A 21,514-nucleotide genomic window follows, 5' to 3' on the forward strand; every position below is an offset into this window, starting at 1 on the left:
CCCAAGAAAGTTGAAAATAAAGAGGGGAACACATTTTCTCTGCTGCTACTGTTAGTTCTTGGCGTTCAATATCCCACAATCTAGTTTTTATTACAGTGGTGCCTCGCAAGACGAAAAGAATCCGTTCCGTCTAGCGGTTTTTTCGTCTTGCGAAGCAAGCCCATTGACGGCTTAGCAGATTAGCGCTATTAGCGGCTTTTCGGCTTAGCGGATAAGCAGATAAGCGGCTTAGAAAAAGGGGGGGGGAAGGGGGAAAAAGTCGGAAAAACTCGCAAGACATTTTCATCTTGCGAAGCAAGCCCATAGGAAATTCGTTTTGCGAAGCACCTCCAAAACGGAAAACCCTTTCGTCTAGCAGGTTTTTCGTCTTGCGAGGCATTCGTCTTGCGGGGCACCACTGTATAGCCTTGGCAGATGGTAGGGACATCAATCGCAAAAGTTCCACTGACAGCCCAAGTTACTATACCTTCTTGTTAAACTGTTGTAGCCCTGGGGAAAGAAAGGGGTCTAACAAAACTTCGCTGAGGAGAGGATCTTTATCTGATGTAAGGCAGATGTTTAACCAGCATAGAAGAAATCTCGCCCAGGTGACAGTCTCTACCTTGTGTTGACCTCCCTCTAGACACAAGGCTGCATAGGGTACACAGCGTGGGACAGTGAAAATCTTGAAGAGAAAAGCTGCCTGTAGTTGTTCAACCAACTGGGTAAACCCTGGCAGCCAGACTGGAATACCATAGAGCAACTGAGCTGTAATTTTGGCGTTGGAAGACCTTAAGGGCAGAAGGGATATGCAGTCTATTTTTATTATTATTATTTTGTAAAATAGTGTTTGTTGTATTGAAATACAATACTTTTCTTTATCCTTTGACTGTCTACTTTTCTTTGCATTTTTTCCTTTTTCTCATTTACTTTTTCCTTCTTTCTTGTCAGGGAACTGACATCAGAAAGAGAGGCGGAGGCAAGGCTCCAAAACGATGCAGGAGAGGGGACCAGCAGGGGGGAAGGAATTCAGCGTAACACCAGTGGAGAAGAGAAGGAGATAGAGGAGTTGGAGACAGGGCTCCAAGACCCTTCGCCAAAGACTAGTGGAGAGAGCGCTGACACGCCTCTGCCTTCCCCTTACTTGCGCAGACGAGTCCCGCGCAGGGAAAGTAGGAGGAGACTTGGCGTCAAACAGCTCTTATGCTGGAAGAGGTTCAAGAAACGCCCACTGACGGATTCTGCAAGCGACTGACCGGCCACGGAGTGTGGGCTGTCAGCCAAGGCATGGTGAACCAAGCAATGTGACTGAACTTGCAGGCAACTTACGCCCAAGTAACCCCTTACGACCATTACAGCAATCCGTCAGTCCCTGAAGTTACTTGTGCACAGGCAGGGAACCATGAGCCAGACTGGAGGTGCCGGTGCAGCGGAGCAAGCTGCGGGTGTGCAGGACTTGGTGAAGAGGAACCGGGACCTGGAGCAGCATGTAGCTCTGCTGACGGCGCGGCTGGATGAAAGGCGAACTCAGGATGCGCAGGTTAGACCCACCCCAGTGGCAAAGAAAGTGCCGGGACTGGTACACAAGTTTGGGGGGAAGCCCCAGGACTATAACGCGTTCCGAACGGAAATAGAGTACGCTTTGGAACTGCAGCACGATGACTTTGCTGACGATGCAGAGGGTGGCATATATCATGGGGCACCTTCAGGATGGGGCGCACGAATGGGTCAGGTCCCTAATGGCCACGCAGAATGATGACATGAGGGACGTACGGAAGTTTCTCCAAGCTATGGACGCGATGTATTCAAGCCAAATTGGGCAGAGTGTGACCCAACGGGAGCTGATGAGGTGCAAGCAGGGGGACCTATCCGTTAGAGACTATTGGTCCCGTTTTGCAATGCTGATACACCGGCTAGAATGGGACCTGGATGACCCGCCTATACGGATGCTGTTTGAGGAGGGGCTGTACCCAACCGTGACGCAATCTATGGATGAATTGACCAAAGCTGCGCTTGCGATAGGAGCTCGGCAGGAAGCGCGCGCTTTGGAAAGGCGGGAAGGGAGAGGAGAGCGTTGCCCTGACTACCGCATTCCTGAGATGCCAAGGCAGCCTTCCGGGCCCGTTGAGCCAATGGAAATCGATGGAGCGCGCGAGAGAGGTTTCAAGCGCCAACCGAGGATGGAAAAGGGAGGGAAAGGCTGGCAAAAGCGCCAAGAAGTGTTTCCTCTGCCAACAGCCAGGACACTTTGCCAGGGCTTGTCCACAAAGAAAGGCTGGGCAAGGGATGGTGGGAACCGCTGGTAGCGAGGAGGAGGTGGCGGAGGACAAGGTGCAGGGAAACGCCAACGCTTGGCTGCCCACAGGGCGGCACAGCAGCCAGGCGAGCAACTAATGGAAGTGCCCCAACCAGACCCACCCAAGGCGTCAATAGCGATAGAGGTGGTACTAGAACTCCCAAATGGGCACCGAGTCAAGGTGAAAGCAATGCTGGATTCAGGCAGCTCCTGTAATTTTTTTAGCAAGGAGTTCGCACTAGAGCACCAACTCCACTTGCTGCCACTTGATTTTCCCCTCCAGGTCACCACAATAGATGGCAGGGAGCTGCTGGGAGGGGAGGTGACACATCAAACCCCACCAATGAGAATGAGAGTTTCCAGGCACACAGAAACCATTGCCTTTCATGTGGCCACTCTGGCAGGACCCCCGATAATATTAGGCATGAGCTGGCTAGTGTTACATGATCCAGTGGTGGCTTGGCATCAACGGACAGTCACCTTTGGGTCAACTCACTGTTTGGAACACTGTCTAGGGGGGGAAAAACCCAGGTTGAGGTTGGCCAGAGTGGCAGCAACGACAGTGAAGCCAAGAGGAGAGGTGCCGCCACAGTACGCTGACTTACAGGAGGTCTTCAGCAAGAGGGAGGCGGACAGGCTGACGCCACATAGGCCCTTTGACTGCCAAATCAACTTACTCCCAGGGGCTCAGCTGCCGGTGGGCAAGCTGTATGCCATGTCGGACCGGGAGATGCAGGAGTTGCGGAACTTTATTGATAAGAACTTGAAAAGAGGTTTCATAAGAGAATCTAAGGCAGTGGGGGGCAGTCCGGTGTTCTTTGTGGACAAAAATGACATGAATGAGTCCAGATTGATCGTAGACTATAGGGCGTTGAACCTTGTATCAGAACCCGTGACCTTCCCAATGCCCTGGATTGATGACATTTTAACACGGGTGAGGAAGGGAAAGATCTTCACCAAGTTGGACCTCCAGGAAGCGTACAATTTGATTAGGATGAGGGAGGGGGACGAATGGAAAAACACCATGTTCACCCCACTAGGGGCCTTTGAGTACTTAGTCATGCCATTTGGATTACAGTCAGGCTCCGCCTGTTTTCAAGCCTTCATGTACCACGTGTTGGGTTCCCTGCTGTACAAGAACTGCATAGCATTTCTGGACGATGTCCTAATCTATTCGGACAATGAGAAGCAGCATGTCGAGGATGTCAGGGAAGAGACTGCAGAAGCACCAGTTGTGGGTCAAGCTGGAGAAGTGCCAATTCCACGCCAGGGAAGTGGAATTTCTGGGGTACAGGTTGTCGGACCGGGGCCTAGCTATGGACCCCAGCAAGGTGCAGGCGGTGCTGGACTGGAAGGCCACCAAAACACGAAAGGATGTGCAGAGGTTCCTCGGGTTCAGCAACTTCTACCGGAAGTTCATCAAGAACTTCGCCCACTTGACCGCACCCATCACGGATTGTCTCAGTAGCAAAAAGAAATTCGTCTGGACCGAAAGTGCCCAACGATCTTTCGATAGGCTAAAGAAGGCGTTCGCATCGGAGGAACAGCTCCTGCACGTGGATCTGCAGAAGCCGATGAGGCTAGAGACAGACGCGTCAGACCGAGCGGTGGGAGCGGTGTTGCTCCAGCCGGGAGGGAGCCAACACTCCTGGAGACCGTGCGCCTTCTTCTCACCGGCCACGGAGTGTGGGCTGTCAGCCAAGGCATGGTGAACCAAGCAATGTGACTGAACTTGCAGGCAACTTACGCACAAGTAACCCCTTACGACCATTACATTTCTCTTTTATTGGATATTATTCTTTATGTATGGTTTTGTTTTGATGTATTTACTTCGCAGTAATAATATAATAATAATTGTTTGAATTTATACTAATGTGATATATTTGTTACTAGCTGCCCTGAGCCAGGTTTCGGCCAGGGAGGGCGGGATACAAATAAGTTTATTATTATTATTATCATTATTATTATTATTATTAGGAGTTAGACTCCAAAACCACCTACACACGCCCAAATTTTCCTGACCTTCACTATTTTCACATCAGGCAGGCTGTCGAGGAATGCTTTCAGGTCGATGCCGTTCAAAACAATTCGGTTGTCATAGATATGCCCATTCGATTTGAAGTCGATGACTGCTTTTTTCTGAAAGAAATATGTACAACGTGTCTGAAAAAACGCGACAATTTGGATTTGGGCCTTTTTCCAAGAAAAAAGACGGCAGTAAAAAGCAGACTGTTCCCGCTTGCCCTCTTCTCAAATACCTTCAGGTGTGGGAACATATTCGCGTGATCGCCAATGAAGAAGGTATTGGGCATGTAAGCCAGTTTTTCGGAATACTGCTCCGCCACTTCCACCGGGGACGTTTCTTGGTCGGTGATAATATAATCCATGAATAAAGCCCCGCTGGTTCCCGGGTAGCCCAGCCACATCGCCTGGAAGGCAAACAAATGAGGGTTAATAATAATAATAATAATAATAATAATAATAATAATAATAATTTCCCCAGCCACTCTGGGCAGCTCCCAACAAAATATTAAAATACAGTAAGGCAGCAAAACAAGATATCCAAAGCTTTTTATTTTTTAACTTTATTGAAATTCATGAATGAACACACACACACACACACACATATATGGTCCAGTAGCACCTTAGAGACCAACTCAGTTTGTTCTCAGTACAAGCTTTCGTTTGCATGCACACTTTTTCGGACACACTGAATAATAATATAAACAATATAAATATAATATAATATTAATATTAATATAACAATGTATAACAATGTAAATAATATAAAGAAGAAACTTAGTTGGTCTCTAAGGTGCTACTGGACATTTTAAAAAATATATATATTTCGACTGCATCAGACCAACACGGCTACCTACCTGAATAAATAATATACACACTCCTAATTCAACAAAAAAAGTAAGTATCCATGTCCAAATCTTCCTTCTATGAATTGGCAAAAATTAAGCTTGGGTTAAATTTGTGCAGTCTCCTTTTTCCGATCCTCTTCCTAACGTTAAGCAGACTTCCTATCATTACCCGATGCAAAGTTCCTTTCTAGTGTTGAAACCCAGACAGATGGGCGGGATATATATATATATACAATATATATACAATGAAATACATTAATATTAATTTATATATATATATATAGATAGATAGATAGATATTATTAATGTACTTCATTGTTACCTTATTCTTTCTGTATTTTCCAATACGTTCTTACAACAGTTTGTACCCTTTACCTTATTTCTCCACTATACCTTTAAACAAGGGTCATTTGAAAGCTGCCATCGATATTATACCACTATTATATTTCTATAAGTAAATCTTACACATTTCCCATTTTTGACTAAATTATTGTTTTGTATTGCCTCTCAATCTCTTGGTTATTTGCGCCATTTCCATGTATTCCTGTAATTTGAATTTCCAATCTGATAGCGTTGGGACTGGTTCCCCTTTCCAATTCATTGCTACCAATGTACTGGGCGCAGAAGTGGCATATAGAAAAATTTCACTCAATTTTTTTGAAATATCCTTACCTAAAATACCTCTGGCAAGATATCCAGAGTTTGCAAAAAAAAAACCCAAAACCTAAGAGCTTCTTAAAGAGGACCGTGTCTCCCGGCAAGAGCTACAAAAAAGGCCACAGAAAGCAAGATAGTCGATCACATAATTAAGATTTTTTTAAAAAAAAAATTAAATCATTTTTATTGATTTTCCAATAAAAACATCCAGTTAATATATCCAATCATAATACTCCAATTAAAATAAAAAACTACAATACAAAAGACCAAATTATAGTCCAAATTATAATTATAAATTTTTCGGAGCTCCCCACGATCTGGATCTCTGAAGCATGATGTCAGGGAAGAGTTAGAAGTTTCCGGTTTCTCAGAGGGAGAAAGCATTCCCCAAGGGGGGAAGGAGAGCAGTGAATTTAATACAGTGGTGCCCCGCAAGACGAATGCCTCGCAAGACGGAAAACTTGCTAGACGAAAGAGTTTTCCGTTTTGGAGGTGCTTCGCAAAACAAATTTCCTATGGGCTTGCTTTGCAAGATGAAAATGTCTTGCGAGTTCCTGCGGGGTTTTTTTCCTTTCCCCCCCCTTTTCTAAGCCGCTAAGCCGCTTATCCGCTAAAAGCCGCTAATAGCGCTAATCCGTCAATGGGCTTGCTTCGCAAGACGAAAAAACCGCTTGACGAAGAGACTCGCGGAACGGATTCTTTTCGTCTTGCGAGGCACCACTGTAGAAGAGAGCAAGAGGAACAAGAGGGAGGGACCGGCTGTTCCCAGGAAAGGCCAGGGTTCAGTTCTAGCTCAGATTGGGAGGAGGGGAGATACAGGCCAGCTCTAGCCAGGAGGGTAGAAAAAAGAGCGGGAAAGCGAAGGGAAGGGCGCCTTCGCCATTTTGAGAGTGGCTGGTCACGGAGAAGCAGAGCTCAGAAGGTATCTGAAAGAAGTGACTCTGAGGAATAATAGTTAAGAACCGTTTATAAGATTGTTTTGTTAATACGCAATAAAGTTATAAAAGAACAAGAAGCGTTTGTGTGGTGATCTGAAGAGGCCAGGCCTGACACATATCTCCACATCTCAGTCCTGCCTCTCCTCGTTGTTTCCATATTTTCCACATTTCCATTTTGACGCTTTATAATTCTTCGTCCCCGAGTCCATGATTCTCAATCATGTCAAACATAATAAACTTTCATCCGTCGAATACAGCTTTGTTAGTATACATTTTTCCAACAGTCTTTTTATCAGCGCAGCTTCCTCTGACTCCATTCCAATCCGGGAAATTGTCCAAATCTGTTATCTGAAGTTTAATGGCGCGGCAACTCATTAATTGTCCAAATCTTCCTTTTGACCTTTATTGAACCAGTACCTTCCAAGTTAAATTGTTAGGCAAAACTGTTTGCAATATTACAATGAAACTGTATTCCACAAATATCAGTCATTTGGAGACTGAAACTCTCCCCCCTCTGGGCCCTAAAGGGGGGCGCTGCTAGACACCACTTAGCCTTCTCTCTCGCTCATAATGCACTGTATATTGTTCCAAGTTGTTATCTCAAATCATTGCAAAATCAGTCAGCGCATAACGCCTACTCGCCTCAAAGAAAGGGAGGAATATATTTTTTCATGCTGCTTCATATTAGCAAGAGCCATCTTGCCTCCTCTTCCATCTTTATCAAGTCTTTCAAGTCTTATGTAAAGCTGCACAATTAAATGCCTAATTATAAACAGAAATCCATCTGTCCTCTTTTTTTAAAAAAAAATAAGTTCTTAATGAGGCTTGGCATTGAAAACCAATTGTAGATGTTAAGTAGAGAAGAAGAAAAAAATACCAAACACCTCCGTTATCAAGCACCATGATGAGAATCTCTTTGAAGTCTGAGCTTAAACCCCCAGGGACTGTACTTCAGGATTTTTTAACAAATTATTTTTTAAAAAATATATATTTATTTGCTTTTACAGAAAAAAAAGAAACATAACAGCCACAAAAATAAAGTGAAACAAAAACAGTCACAAATACAAATAGAAAGATTAAAAAATGAAAATTCCAACTTTTAAATTTATGCTTACAAAAACTTCCTTTCTTGACTTCCTCACGCCTCCCTTTTTTGTGTTCATCTTTACCCAATCGTATACAGCAAATCCTTACCTACTTTCAAAACTCATTTCTAATTATTAAAATCATTCTATTATGTCTCCAAACTTTCCTCCTTATATTTAAACACCTTTAACATATTATTTACTTTTGACATAATATAACTTTAGTCTTTCACCCATTTTCTCTTACATTTTTACATATTTTTAAACCTGTATCCCTAATGCCATATTATTTTTATATCCAACATCATTTTAACATTCATAAACTTTGCAGTGTTTCTGCAGATAGTCTTTAAACTTCTTCCAGTCCTCTTCCACCGCTTCTTCTCCCAGGTCTCGGATTCTGCCAGTCATTTCTGCCATCTCCATATAGTCTATTACTTGCATCTGCCATTCTTCCAAGGTGGGCAAATCTTGTGTCTTCCAATGCTTTGCGATAAGTATTCTTGCTGCTGTTGTTGCATACATAAAAAACATTCTATCTTTCTTTGGCACCAATTGGCCGACTATGCCCAGGAGAAAGGCCTCTGGTTTCTTAAGGAAGGTATATTTAAATACCTTTTTCAGTTCATTATATATCATCTCCCAGAAAGCCTTAATCTTTGGGCACGTCCACCAGAGGTGAAAGAATGTACCCTCATTTTCTTTACATTTCCAACATTTATTATCAGGCAGGTGATAAATTTTAGCAAGCCAGACTGGGGTCATGTACCACCTATAAATCATTTTCATAATATTCTCTCTTAAGGCATTACATGCCGTAAACTTCATACCGGTGGTCCACAACTTTTCCCAGTCAGCAAACATAATGTTATGACCAATGTCCTGTGCCCATTTAATCATAGCTGATTTAACTGTTTCATCTTGTGTGTTCCATTTTAACAGCAAGTTATACATTCTTGAAAGAATCTTAGTTTTAGGTTCTAACAATTCTGTTACCAATTTCGATTTTTCCACCTGGAAGCCCAATTTTTTGTCCAAATTATAGGCCTCTCTTATTTGATAATAATGAAGCCAATCTCGCACTTTATCTTTTAATTTCTCAAAACTCTGCAGTTTCAATTTATCTCCTTCTTGTTCTAATATCTCCCAATATTTCGGCCATTTGGCCTCCATATTGAGTCTTTTCAGAGCCTTTGCCTCCATGGGTGACAACCACCTTGGGGTCTTGCTTTCCAGTAAATCTTTGTACCTTATCCAGACATTAAATAATGCTTTCCTGACAATATGGTGTTTGAAAGCTTTGTGCGCTTTAACCTTGTCGTACCACAAGTATGCATGCCATCCAAAAGCATTGTTAAAACCTTCCAAATCCAAAATGTCAATGTTCTCAAGAAGCAGCCAGTCTTTCAACCAGCAGAAAGCCGCTGATTCAGAGTAAAGTTTAAAGTCTGGCAGGGCAAACCCCCCTCTTTCCTTCACATCAGTTAATATTTTAAATTTTATTCTGGGCTTTTTGCCCTGCCAGACAAATTTAGAAATGTCTCTCTGCCACCTCTTGAAACAATCCATCTTGTCCACAATCTGCAAAGCTTGAAACAAAAATAACATTTTTGGCAATACATTCATCTTTATAGCTGCGATTCGACCCAACAAGGAAAGCTTCAATTTTGACCAAATTTCTAAATCTTTTTTAACTTCTGACCAACATTTCTCATAGTTTTCTTTGAATAAGTTCAAGTTTTTTGCAGTCATATTGATCCCTAGGTATTTCACTTTCTTAACCACAATTAAACCTGTCTCATTCTGAAACCCTTCTTTTTCCATTGATGTTAAATTTTTCTCTAAAACCTTAGTTTTAAGCTTGTTTAATTTAAATCCTGCCACATGACCAAATTCTTGAATCAATTCTAAAACCCTTTTCGTACTAGATTCTGGCTCCTGTAATGTCAAAACCAGGTCATCTGCGAAGGCCTTCAATTTATATTGTTTAGCTCCGACCTGAATTCCTTTAATCAACCGATCCCTTCTAATCATGTTCAACAGCACCTCCAGGACCGAAATAAATAGTAATGGAGAGATAGGGCAGCCCTGACGTGTTCCTTTTTCTATCTTAAATTCTTCTGTCACCACATTGTTAACTATCAATTTTGCTTTTTGTTCTGAATAGATTGCATTTATACCATTTTCAAACCCCTGTCCCACTCCCATTCCCTTAAGATTTTCCTTCATAAAGTTCCAAGAAATATTATCAAAGGCCTTCTCCGCATCAATAAAAATTAATACTGCTTTTGTATTAATATTCATTTGCAGCAACTCCAAAATATCAATTATGTTCCTTGTATTGTCAGACAAATGTCTGCCTGGTAGAAAGCCTGCCTGATCCTTATGTATCACTTCAGTTAACACTCTTTTTAATATACAGATAGGTAGCCGTGTTGGTCTGCCATAGTCAAAACAAAATAAAAAAATTCCTTCCAGTAGCACCTTAAAGACCAACTAAGTTAGTTCTTGGTAAGAGCTTTCGTGTGCATGCACACTTCTTCAGATACACTGAAACAGAAGTCACCAGACCCTTCTATATAGTGAGAAGGTGGGGAGGGGTATTACTCAGAAGGGTGGTGGGAATGGGTGATTGGCAGATAGCTGTGATGAGCCTGTTGACGACTCTTAACGACTGCAATAGGTCTTACAGGAAAAAGCAAGGGGTGAGAAGGTGAAAAATGGCTTTGTCATGTATAATGGGATAAGAATCCAATGTCTTTGTTCAGACCAGGTCTCTCCATGGTTTTAAGTTTGGTAATAAGTTGCAATTCAGCAGCTTCTCTTTCCAGTCTATTTCTGAAATTCCTTTGTAATAGAACAGCTACTTTGAGATCTTGTATAGAATGTCCTGGGAGATTGAAGTGTTCTCCTACTGGTTTCTCTGTCTTGTGATTCCTGATGTCAGACTTATTTCCGTTTATTCTTTGGCGTAAGGTTTGGCCTGTTTGTCCAATATAGAGAGCTGAAGGACACTGTTGGCATTTGATGGCATACACAATGTTAGACGATGAGCAATTAAATAGTCCCGAGATGGTATGTGTGATGTTGTTGGGGCCAGTAATGGTGTTGTCCGGGTGTATGTGTCAGCCGGGTGTACTGTGGGGCCATGCGGGTGCCCATTGCTGTGCCGCTGATCTGAAGGAACAGGTCATCACCGAATTTGAAGTTGTTGTGGGTAAGGACAAATTGGCAGAGTTTGGTAGCAAAGTCCGCTGTGGTTTTATCTGAAATGGTGTTCCTTATAGCTTGTAAACCATCGTTGTGTGGGATGTTGGTATACAGAGATTCCACATCCATAGTAGCTAGTATAGTATTGTTAGGAAGATTATTTAAAGATTGTATTTTCCTCAGAAAATCTGTGGTGTCACGTACATAGCTGGGAGCACTGATGGCATATGGTTTCAGAACAGAGTCCATATAACCGGAGACACCCACTATAATAGTGTCAATACCTGAAATGATGGGGCGTCCTGATTTCCTGGTTTGTGTATTTTAGGTAGAAGATAGAAAGTGTCAGCATCGCCCTTGAGCCAGTGTACCAACTGGACTCATGCACTACAGCCCCGACTGGGCTAGGCGGGCTGGGTAGCACTGCCAGAGACCACCTTTCTCACAGGAACAGGTCACAGTGCTGTGGACTCACAGCTTGGAGCTGAGAGCACCGGATTCACTGTCTCAATAATACAGTCGTTGCGCAGCAGCGTTTTGCAGAGTCTTGCAGAGTATAAACCACTCGGAGAGCAGCTCTGTAGAATATCCTCCTTTATTCTATAACTACAGCTATGATACAAACTATATACAGAGCTAAATATTCCGAGCATAAATCAATGCTATACTCTGAGTGCCTGCAGCTGCTCTTAGCAGCAATCTTATCTATAAACACGATCTCTTGCACTCTCTCTCCGACACACTGACTGACTGACTCTCTCTCACACACACTGATTCACTCACTTGACTAATTAAGTAGAGAGCAGTACATTGCTCCTCCTCTCTGTAGAGTCAGCAGAGACCTCAGGAGATTCTTGGATATGGGAGGGGTGAAATCTCCTCATCCTCCCCCATTTCATCCGACCATTCAAGAATCTTTAACATAACTGCAATTTACACACACACTCCAAAAGTTGTTCTCTGCTTACAACCTTGGTAACATATTTGCAGGTATCTCTCTCCCCCTTTATCTAAGACACTTTATCAACACCATTATAGTTATTACAACCACTCTGTGTCTATTAGGAAAGAGTTAAAGCAAAAATCTCAACCTGTAGTTTACACAAAATACACATTGTGAATACACAAATGAATAAGCAGCTTCTGGCAAATCTTCACACACATTTCTTCCCTCAAATACAAATTGACATTGCTAATTAGGCAGATTTGAACAAACCACTTTAAACACATGCTTGCTTCTTCAATCCTGATCCTTCAAATGTCAGGTAAGGAAATAAATGAAGCGTTTTGTGCTACTACTCTCAGCACACTTCATGCTAGGTTTAAAAACCCCACCAGAGTTGCATGTGACCGCAGCCTTTGCAAACTCTTCAGAAAACCTTTTCGGTGGTACCCCCTTGGTTGTTCTCTCAGATCTGCGCAAAACCTTTCTGATCCTCTTGTTCTGGTGCTTCCTCCTCTTTGGGAGAATGGGGAGCTAAAGTATATGAAGCTGCTAAGTCTGAATCAATGTCAGACTCACCTGAGGCTTTTGGGCTCTGATAATCTGTGCCATCATCTGGATCTACATTGGCATCAGGATTATCAATCACATCAGAACTTGCCTCCCTCTTAACTTTCTTTGCCCCTCTTGCACCATCATCACAAATGGGATGGCACTGAAAAACGCCAACTCTGTCCCATTGTGGATTGTCATCAATGCTCCTGGTCAGCCTTATGGTTTTCGTGTCTGTGATCAGGACACGATAAGACCCTTTCTCATATCCTAGGAAAACACCATGTTCTCCACGCTTACTCAGTTTGTCACCCTGCGAGGTGTGCACCCAAACCTCCGAACCAAAAATTTTAAAGTGCTTCACACATGGCTTCCTTCCGTGAAGCATCTCATATGGGGTGCAATTTACTGCGGACTGGTACCTCCTGTTATACACGTGACAGAAAAACGAAAGAGCTTCGGCCCAAAAAGGATTGGGCAGCCCCGAATCATGTAACAGCGTTCTGATTCCTTGCTGCAGGGTCTGGCTTATTCTCTCACATAAACCATTCTGCCAGGGCGATCTGGGCGTGGCAGTCCTATGCTCAATGCCCTGTTCAGAAAGAAAAGCCTCAAACTCTTCTGAACAAAACTCTCCACCCGTCAGTGAAAATACAACGTACATTCTCATTATGTACATTCCTGAGCCATTTACAAAACTGACGAAACTTGGTAAAGGCTTCAGACTTTTTCTGCAGCAAATAGACCCATGCATATTTAGAGTAGGAGTCTATCAAAACCATGAAAAACCTTGAATTGCCTCTAGAGAGCGCTAGAGGCCCCACTAAGTCTGCATGAATGACTTCATATGGTTTCTTGGCCTCTCTCCCAGACTCTGTACCTTTGGGAGCTTGCCTTGCCTTACTCTCAGCACAAGAAACACATTTCATGTGGTAGGGACATTCTTTCAGCTTCATACCCTGAACCAAATCAGGCATTTTTGCCACAGCCTGGAATTTCAAATGACCATAAACACGGTGGTAATAATGAATACATTGGTCATGCAACTTCTCATTCTCATCTACAGACAAATTGCAACACTCTTTCTCAGTTGCTTCTGCAGTATCTGTACCTGAAATAAAAGGCAATTGATACAGACCATTTACACATTTTGCATATAGAATGAGCTTGCCATCTCGACGAATTTCACAGCGAGATTTAGCAAACACCACCTTAAAACCTTGATGATCAAGCTGGGAAACACTCAACAAATTGTCCTGAATATCAGGCGCATACAGGACATTCTTAATAGTTGCATTCAGGCTCTTTAAGAACACAGTTCCCTTAGCCAAACTCGTGAGAACTGTCCCATCTGCTTGATGAATTTCTTTCTCTTGCTTCTCAAGCTGAACAAAGAGATCCTTATCTTTGGCTACGTGGTTGGTACAGCCAGAGTCGATCACGAAGAAACTCCGCCCACGTTGATTGCAGCAGCGAGAGATCAAGGCCTTTGAAGTAGCAGGTGCTTGGGGATTTCGTCCTCCTCCCCCTCTGCCTCTGAAGTTTCCCTTCTTCTTTGAAGATTTCTTGCAGCACTGAAAACTCAAATGGCCTTGTGCTCCACATGAAAAGCACCGCTTCAACTTTAGTGCTTTAACAGCAGCAGTTTCACTTTCACCTTCCCCTGCTGAAGACTCAGGCACATTTTCAAGCACATTTTTAACAGCACAGTCCCGGCTTTCTCTAACAGCCTGTCTGCGATCCCACTCATTCAAGAGCACGCTAGACACATAATCTTCTGTTAGCCGGTCAGAAGGCAGTGTAGAAATCTGGGCAGCTACTCCATCGTAAGAATCATCTAGGCTATTTATCAGCAGCATTGCAAACACAGCCTCTGAAATAGCCAGGTCTCGCTGAACAAGGTCCTGTCTGAGACGCTTTAACTGAGATAGATGGCTAGGCAAATCACCACCTTTCTGCAACTGTAACCTGCACAGCTTCTTGAAGAAAATCACACTGGAACCAGCATTTTGTCTCAGATGCATATCTCTCAACTTATGCCAAACAGCTTGTGCAGTCTCTTGACCCTCTAAGTTCACCAGCAAGTGGTCTGAAACACTCAAAACAATTGTCCCTCGGGCTCTCATATCTGCAGCATGCCACTCAGCCCAATCATCATCATCCTTATCTGGAGGGTCATCTTCTATCGTGTGAAATAGCTTTTCCCTCTGTAAAAGCGCTTTCATCTTAACTTGCCAAACTGCATAGTTTTCAGGCGTGAGGAGAGGAAAGGACAGAGCCATCTGGCCAGAATGTGCACAGGCCATGTCTGCTATTACTTAGAGCAAGACACTTCCCTCATGCAAACACAGATAAAGCCTTGGACTCCTTCAGCCACTCTCTCTGCCACTCAGAGCGCAATTAACAGGCAAACAGGGATGCTATCTTCTTTCTTTGGCAGTCAGCAACATACCTCAAGCAGCAGCAACAGCAACAGCGGCAGCTTGAGCACTCTGCTCCAACACAGCTCTGCTTCTAGGCACCACAAATCAGTCCAGCATGCAGCCTCCGTTCCACCGTCCAGCAATCAGCAACAGAAACCTCTGGCGACTGGGACGACTGGGATGACTGGAACAACGACTGGTCAGACGACTGGGCCCATAACCGATGTCAGCATCGCCCTTGAGCCAGTGTACCAACTGGACTCATGCACTACAGCCCCGACTGGGCTAGGCGGGCTGGGTAGCACTGCCAGAGACCACCTTTCTCACAGGAACAGGTCACAGTGCTGTGGACTCACAGCTTGGAGCTGAGAGCACCGGATTCACTGTCTCAATAATACAGTCGTTGCGCAGCAGCGTTTTGCAGAGTCTTGCAGAGTATAAACCACTCGGAGAGCAGCTCTGTAGAATATCCTCCTTTATTCTATAACTACAGCTATGATACAAACTATATACAGAGCTAAATATTCTGAGCATAAATCAATGCTATACTCTGAGTGCCTGCAGCTGCTCTTAGCAGCAATCTTATCTATAAACACGATCTCTTACACTCTCTCTCCGACACACTGACTGACTGACTCTCTCTCACACACACTGATTCACTCACTTGACTAATTAAGTAGAGAGCAGTACATTGCTCCTCCTCTCTGTAGAGTCAGCAGAGACCTCAGGAGATTCTTGGATATGGGAGGGGTGAAATCTCCTCAGAAAGTTCCTGGTCGAGGTTCTGTTGGTGTGTTTGTGAGGATCTGTTCTTGGATGTGGGGGGGGTAGCTCCTTAACAATCTTGTTCAGTTCTTTTTTGTATTCTTGTGTGGGGTCTGAGTCCAATTTTATGTAAAACAGCTCCCAAGTTAAAACAGTACAACGCATCATCAGAGATCTACAACCTCTCCTGGACAATGACAGTTCTCTTTCTCAAGCTCTGGGAGGAAGACCTTTCATTGCCTACAGACAGCCACCCAATCTTAAACAACCCCTAACCCACAATAATACTACAACCAGACTTAACACGGACACTGGCACCAGAGCCTGCAATAAACCCAGATGCCAACTTTGCTGACACATACACCCGGACAACACCATTACTGGCCCCAACAACATCACACATACCATCTCGGGACTATTTAATTGCTCATCGTCTAACATTGTGTATGCCATCAAATGCCAACAGTGTCCTTCAGCTCTCTATACTGGACAAACAGGCCAAACCATACGCCAAAGAATAAACGGACATAAATCTGACATCAGGAATCACAAGACAGAGAAACCAGTAGGAGAACACTTCAATCTCCCAGGACATTCTATACAAGATCTCAAAGTAGCTGTTCTATTACAAAGGAATTTCAGAAATAGACTGGAAAGAGAAGCTGCTGAATTGCAACTTATTACCAAACTTAAAACCATGGAGAGACCTGGTCTGAACAAGGACATTGGATTCTTATCCCATTATACATGACAAAGCCATTTTTCACCTTCTCACCCCTTGCTTTTTCCTGTAAGACCTATTGCAGTCGTTAAGAGTCGTCAACAGGCTCATCACAGCTATCTGCCAATCACCCATTCCCACCACCCTTCTGAGTAATACCCCTCCCCACCTTCTCACTATATAGAAGGGTCTGGTGACTTCTGTTTCAGTGTATCTGAAGAAGTGTGCATGCACACGAAAGCTCATACCAAGAACTAACTTAGTTGGTCTTTAAGGTGCTACTGGAAGGATTTTTTTTATTTTCTTTTTAATATATTGGCTAAAATATCTGCAAAAATTTTGTAATCCAAATTTAAAAGGGAGATGGGACGGTAGCTCTTAAGTTGTGTCTTTTCAGAATCTCTTTTCGGTATAAGTGTGATGAAAGCTTCTTTCCACGACTCCGGCGCCTTCTTCCCCTCCATAATTTCATTACAGACCTCCTTTAGTGGTTGAATTAAATAATCTTAGCCCGTCCAGCCCTGGAGACTTGCCCAGTTGCATATTCTGAATGGCACCTTCAATCTCCTGTTCTGTAATTTTATAGTTCAACATTATCTTATTTTCTTGAGATATTTTTTGTAATCCATTAGTTCTTAAAAATTGTTCTATATCAGTCTCTTTCTGTGGCCCTTGAGGGTAAAGTTGTTTAAAGTATCTCTGGAAGCACTTTCTGATCTCCACCGGATTCTGAATATTTTTCCCTTCCATCTCAATATTTTTAATCGTATTTAACTTCTGTCTTTTTTTCAACTGCCACGCTAATAATTTACCACATTTATTAGCTGACTCGAAAGTCTTTTGTCTCATTTGTTTAATTTTCCACTCTACTTCCTGATTTATCAGTTTCATATATTGTACTTGATATAATTTAATTTCTCTCAGAATCTCTTGTGACTTTGGTTTCAATCTTAATTTCTTCTCTCCCTCTTTTATTTTCTCCAAAATTTTGTCTTTTTTCTCATTTTGGGATCTCTTTTTTATTGCATTCTGTTGTATTAAGAACCCTCTCATGACCGCCTTGCTTGCATCCCAGATTACTCTTTTTTCAACCGTGGTTTTCAAATTTATTTCAAAATAGTCTCTCAAGGTCTTTTGGGCCTTTTTAACAATCTCTTGATCTCTTAATAAGGTGTCATTCATCTTCCATCTGAAGGAACCGATAGGTGTTAGTTTCATTTCCATCTTTACAGCATTATGGTCAGAGCAGGTTTTTGGGCAGATTTCCACCTTTTTTGTCTTAGGTGCCAGTCCTCTAGTTATCCATATTTGGTCAATTCTAGTCCATGTCATTTTGGCTTCAGAAAAAAACGTCCCTTCTCTACCTAGGGGATTTTTAGTTCTCCAAATGTCAGTCAAATCCATATTGTCAGTCAGTTCAAAAAAAGTTTTCGGTAGTCTGCCCTCTTTTGTTACAATCTGTTTTTGTGCTTTATCCATGTTCGTAGATACCACTCCGTTCATATCTCCCATCATAATGATGTTGTTGTAGTCCATATAGTCCAACATTGTCTCATGCAACTTTTTGTAAAATTCCGATTTCCCCTCATTTGGTGCGTAAATTCCTAAAATCAAAAATTTTTCTCCTTGGGTTTGAATTTCAATTGCCAAAATTCTTCCTTGCTCATCTTTAAAAAGAAATTTTGGTGATAGGCTTTCTTTTGCATAGATAACAACTCCTCTCTTCTTTACTTTATCCGATGAAATAAATTCTTGACCTAGTCTTTTGTTAATTAAAACTTTCCTGTGAAGCCTAATTACATGTGTTTCCTGTAGACAAATTAAGTCCAATTGCTCCTTTTTTAATAAATGAAAAATTTTCCTCCTCTTCTCGGGAATTCAGACCATGAATGTTCCAACTTAATAGTTGCAGGGACATGTTGAAGTAGTTCTATTTTCCTCCTACTGCTCCCAGAAGTTCTTCCTCCTTTGACGGTGGTATCGCTTTCCCAGGCTCGTCAAATCCCAAGGGTGTAAGTGCAGAACTTAATGGTCCAGATCTTAAGGCTCTTAGTTCTTCCTCAGTTCCTTTCTGAAGGTCTTCTCCGTAGTCGCTCAAAAATTTTTCCTTGTCTTCAGCAGATTTAATTTTAACTTTTTTCCCTTTAAAGGTAAAGGATAGTCCCTGGGGGAACTCCCATCTAAAGACGATTCTGTTGCTTCTCAATAATGTCAATAAATCTCCGTAGTTAGATCTGAGTTCAAGTAAGTGTTTCGGGATGTCCTTGTAAATTTCCACTCTTGAATCTTTGATCTCTAAGGTCTTCTGAAAATGCGCACTCAGTATCTTATCTCTTTCTTCCTTCGTTCTGAGGGAGATCAGACAAGGGAGGGAGATTGGTCAAGTTGCATGGAATCGATTTCAATCCATTACCCCCGAGGATGTGGACAGGCTGCTTGGACGCGTGAAACCAACCACCTGTCTCCTGGATCCTTGCCCATCCTGGCTAATAAAAGCAAGCCGGGAAGGGCTGGGCAATGGGCTCTGTGGGGTGGTGAATGCTTCCCTCTGTGAGGGAACATTCCCAGATCCGCTGAAAGAGGCGGTCATTAAACCGCTTCTTAAAAAACCATCTTTAGACCCGGCCAGTATGGCCAACTATTGCCCAGTCTCAAATCTTCCATTCTTGGGCAAGGTGATTGAGCGCGTGGTTGCTGAACAACTCCAGGCACGCCTGGAGGATGCGGACCATTTGGATCCCTTCCAATCGGGATTCAGGCCTCATCATGGGACTGAAACTGCCTTGGTCGCGCTGGTTGATGATCTCCGGCAAGCTAGGGACAAAGGTGAGAGTTGTTTCCTAGTTCTGCTGGATCTCTCAGCGGCCTTTGATGCAATCGACCATAACATCCTTCTGGACCGTCTAGAGGGGCTGGGAGCTGGGGGCACTGTTATACAGTGGTTTCGCTCCTTCCTCCTGGGCCGTGTTCAGAAAGTGGTGGGGGGGGATGAGTGTTCAGACCCCTGGGCCCTCACTTGTGGGGTGCCTCAGGGTTCCGTCCTCTCCCCCATGCTTTTTAACATCTATATGAAGCCGCTGGGAGAGATCATCAGGGGGTTTGGACTGGGTGTCCATCAATATGCAGATGATACCCAGCTCTACCTCTCTTTCAAATCAGAACCAGTGAAGGCGGTGAAGGTTCTGTGTGAGTGCCTGGAGGCGGTTGGAGGATGGATGGCGGCTAATGGATTGAGGTTGAATCCTGACAAGACAGAAGTACTGTTTTTGGGGGACAGGGGGTGGGCTGGTGTGGAGGACTCCCTGGTCCTGAATAGGGTAACTGTGCCCCTGAAGGACCAGGTGCGCAGCCTGGGAGTCATTTTGGACTCACAGCTGTCCATGGAGGCGCAGGTCAATTCTGTATCCAGGGCAGCTGTCTACCAACTCCACCTGGTACACAGGCTGAGACCCTACCTGCCCGCGGACTGTCTCGCCAGAGTGGTGCATGCTCTAGTTATCTCCCGCTTGGACTACTGCAATGCGCTCTACGTGGGGCTACCTTTGAAGGTGACTCGGAAACTACAACTAATCCAGAATGCGGCAGCTAGACTGGTGACTGGGGGCGGCCGCCGAGACCACATAACACCGGTCTTGAAAGACCTACATTGCCTCCCAGTACGTTTCTGAGCACAATTCAAAGTGCTGGTGTTGACCTTTAAAGCCCTAAACGGCCTCGGCCCAGTATACCTGAAGGAGCGTCTCCACCCCCATCGTTCTGCCCGGACGCTGAGGTCCAGCGCCAAGGGCCTTCTGGCGGTTCCCTCATTACGAGAAGCAAAGCTACAGGGAACCAGGCAGAGGGCCTTCTCGGTAGTGGCACCCGCCCTGTGGAACGCCCTCCCATCAGATGTCAAAGCGATAAATAACTACCTGACATTCAGAAGACATCTTAAGGCAGCCCTGTTCAGGGAAGTTTTTAATCTGTGATATTTCAGTGTATTTCTGGTTTTTATGGAAGCCGCCCAGAGTGGCTGGGGAAACCCAGCCAGATGGGCGGGGTACAAATAATAAATTATTATTATTATTATTATTATTATTATTATTATTATTATTATTATTATTATTATTATTGACAGTCTCTCGACTTGATCTTCCTCCCTCCCTTTCCAAGTCTGAATGCGCTTACAATCTTAAAATCTTTATCCTCTTCCAGTGACCAAAATTCTGCAAATTCCCCTGTCAAATAGTCAATTAAATCCTCCTTTTCAAGTTCTGGTACCGACCTAATCCTAATATTATTTTCCTTATTTTTCAATTCTATCATAGACAGAAGTGCCTGATGTTCACCAATCTGTTTACGCATAGGTTTAATTTCTTCTTGCACAGCCTCTACTTTCTGTTTGGCCTCCTCAGCCGTTTTACGATTTAATGTAGTGTCTTCCAATAATTTCCCAATGGATTGAGCATTTAAACTGACTTGCTGGGTCAAATTATTAATACTGACTGTATTTTGGTCAATTTTAGTTGATTGTTCAGTCACTTGCTTACTTACGCCATCCAATTTTTCAAAAATTTTATTTAACACTGAGGTAAAGTCCCCTCCTGTGGCCATTCCTTCACGCCTGGTTTGATCTAAATCTTCCTCTTGTGCCACAGAACAGTGGGAACAGATGATCTGCGTAGCTGTGAAATTATACTAGGCTGCTGTGTTTTGGCTTTAGCTGATCTTGTCTTCCCACTCATCCCACTTCTGTCTATGAGCCAAGGTCAGTCCCACGGTCTGCTTTTCCCATGGAAAATCCCCAAGTCCAAAGATGGAAAAATCCCCCAGTAGTTGTACAGCTTCAATACTCCACTAGAGGGACACTGTGTTTATCTTAAAAAGTCACAATTTGTAAAGTCTTTCCCAAATTACAAAGTGTCCCTTAAAAGTTTACAACAGTAGCAGAAAACCTTCTAAGTCCTTTAACTTTTGCAGAGTTAGTCATAGAAAAGTTACAATGTCTCGAAAAAGTGCGAGTTGCAATATGACAGTTCAAGCAGCCTGACAGCTCTAATAGTTTGGCAGGCCGATCACCGGGAGTTCAAAGTATT

The 21,514-nt window shown here is 43.4% G+C and overlaps 1 protein-coding gene across 2 annotated transcripts in view; it reads right to left on the bottom strand.

Annotated features, from left to right (window-relative positions):
* Positions 1-400: 400 nt before the first annotated feature.
* Positions 401-21,514, bottom strand: part of LOC309333204 (UDP-N-acetylglucosamine--peptide N-acetylglucosaminyltransferase 110 kDa subunit-like) — a 110,530-nt gene continuing 89,416 nt past the window's right edge. For both annotated transcript variants that reach the window (XM_081846608.1, XM_081846607.1), the window contains exons 16-18: positions 4,534-4,704; positions 4,050-4,414; positions 401-770 (exon numbers count right to left, since the gene is read on the bottom strand). In XM_081846608.1, coding sequence (XP_081702734.1) covers positions 4,256-4,414; positions 4,534-4,704 — 330 coding nt within the window. In that variant the 3' untranslated portion in view covers positions 401-770; positions 4,050-4,255. The remainder of the gene's footprint in view (positions 771-4,049; positions 4,415-4,533; positions 4,705-21,514) is intronic.

Source organism: Podarcis erhardii, assembly GCF_964252035.2.
Source record: "Podarcis erhardii genome assembly, chromosome: W".
In the NCBI taxonomy this organism is placed as follows: Eukaryota; Metazoa; Chordata; class Lepidosauria; order Squamata; family Lacertidae; genus Podarcis; species Podarcis erhardii.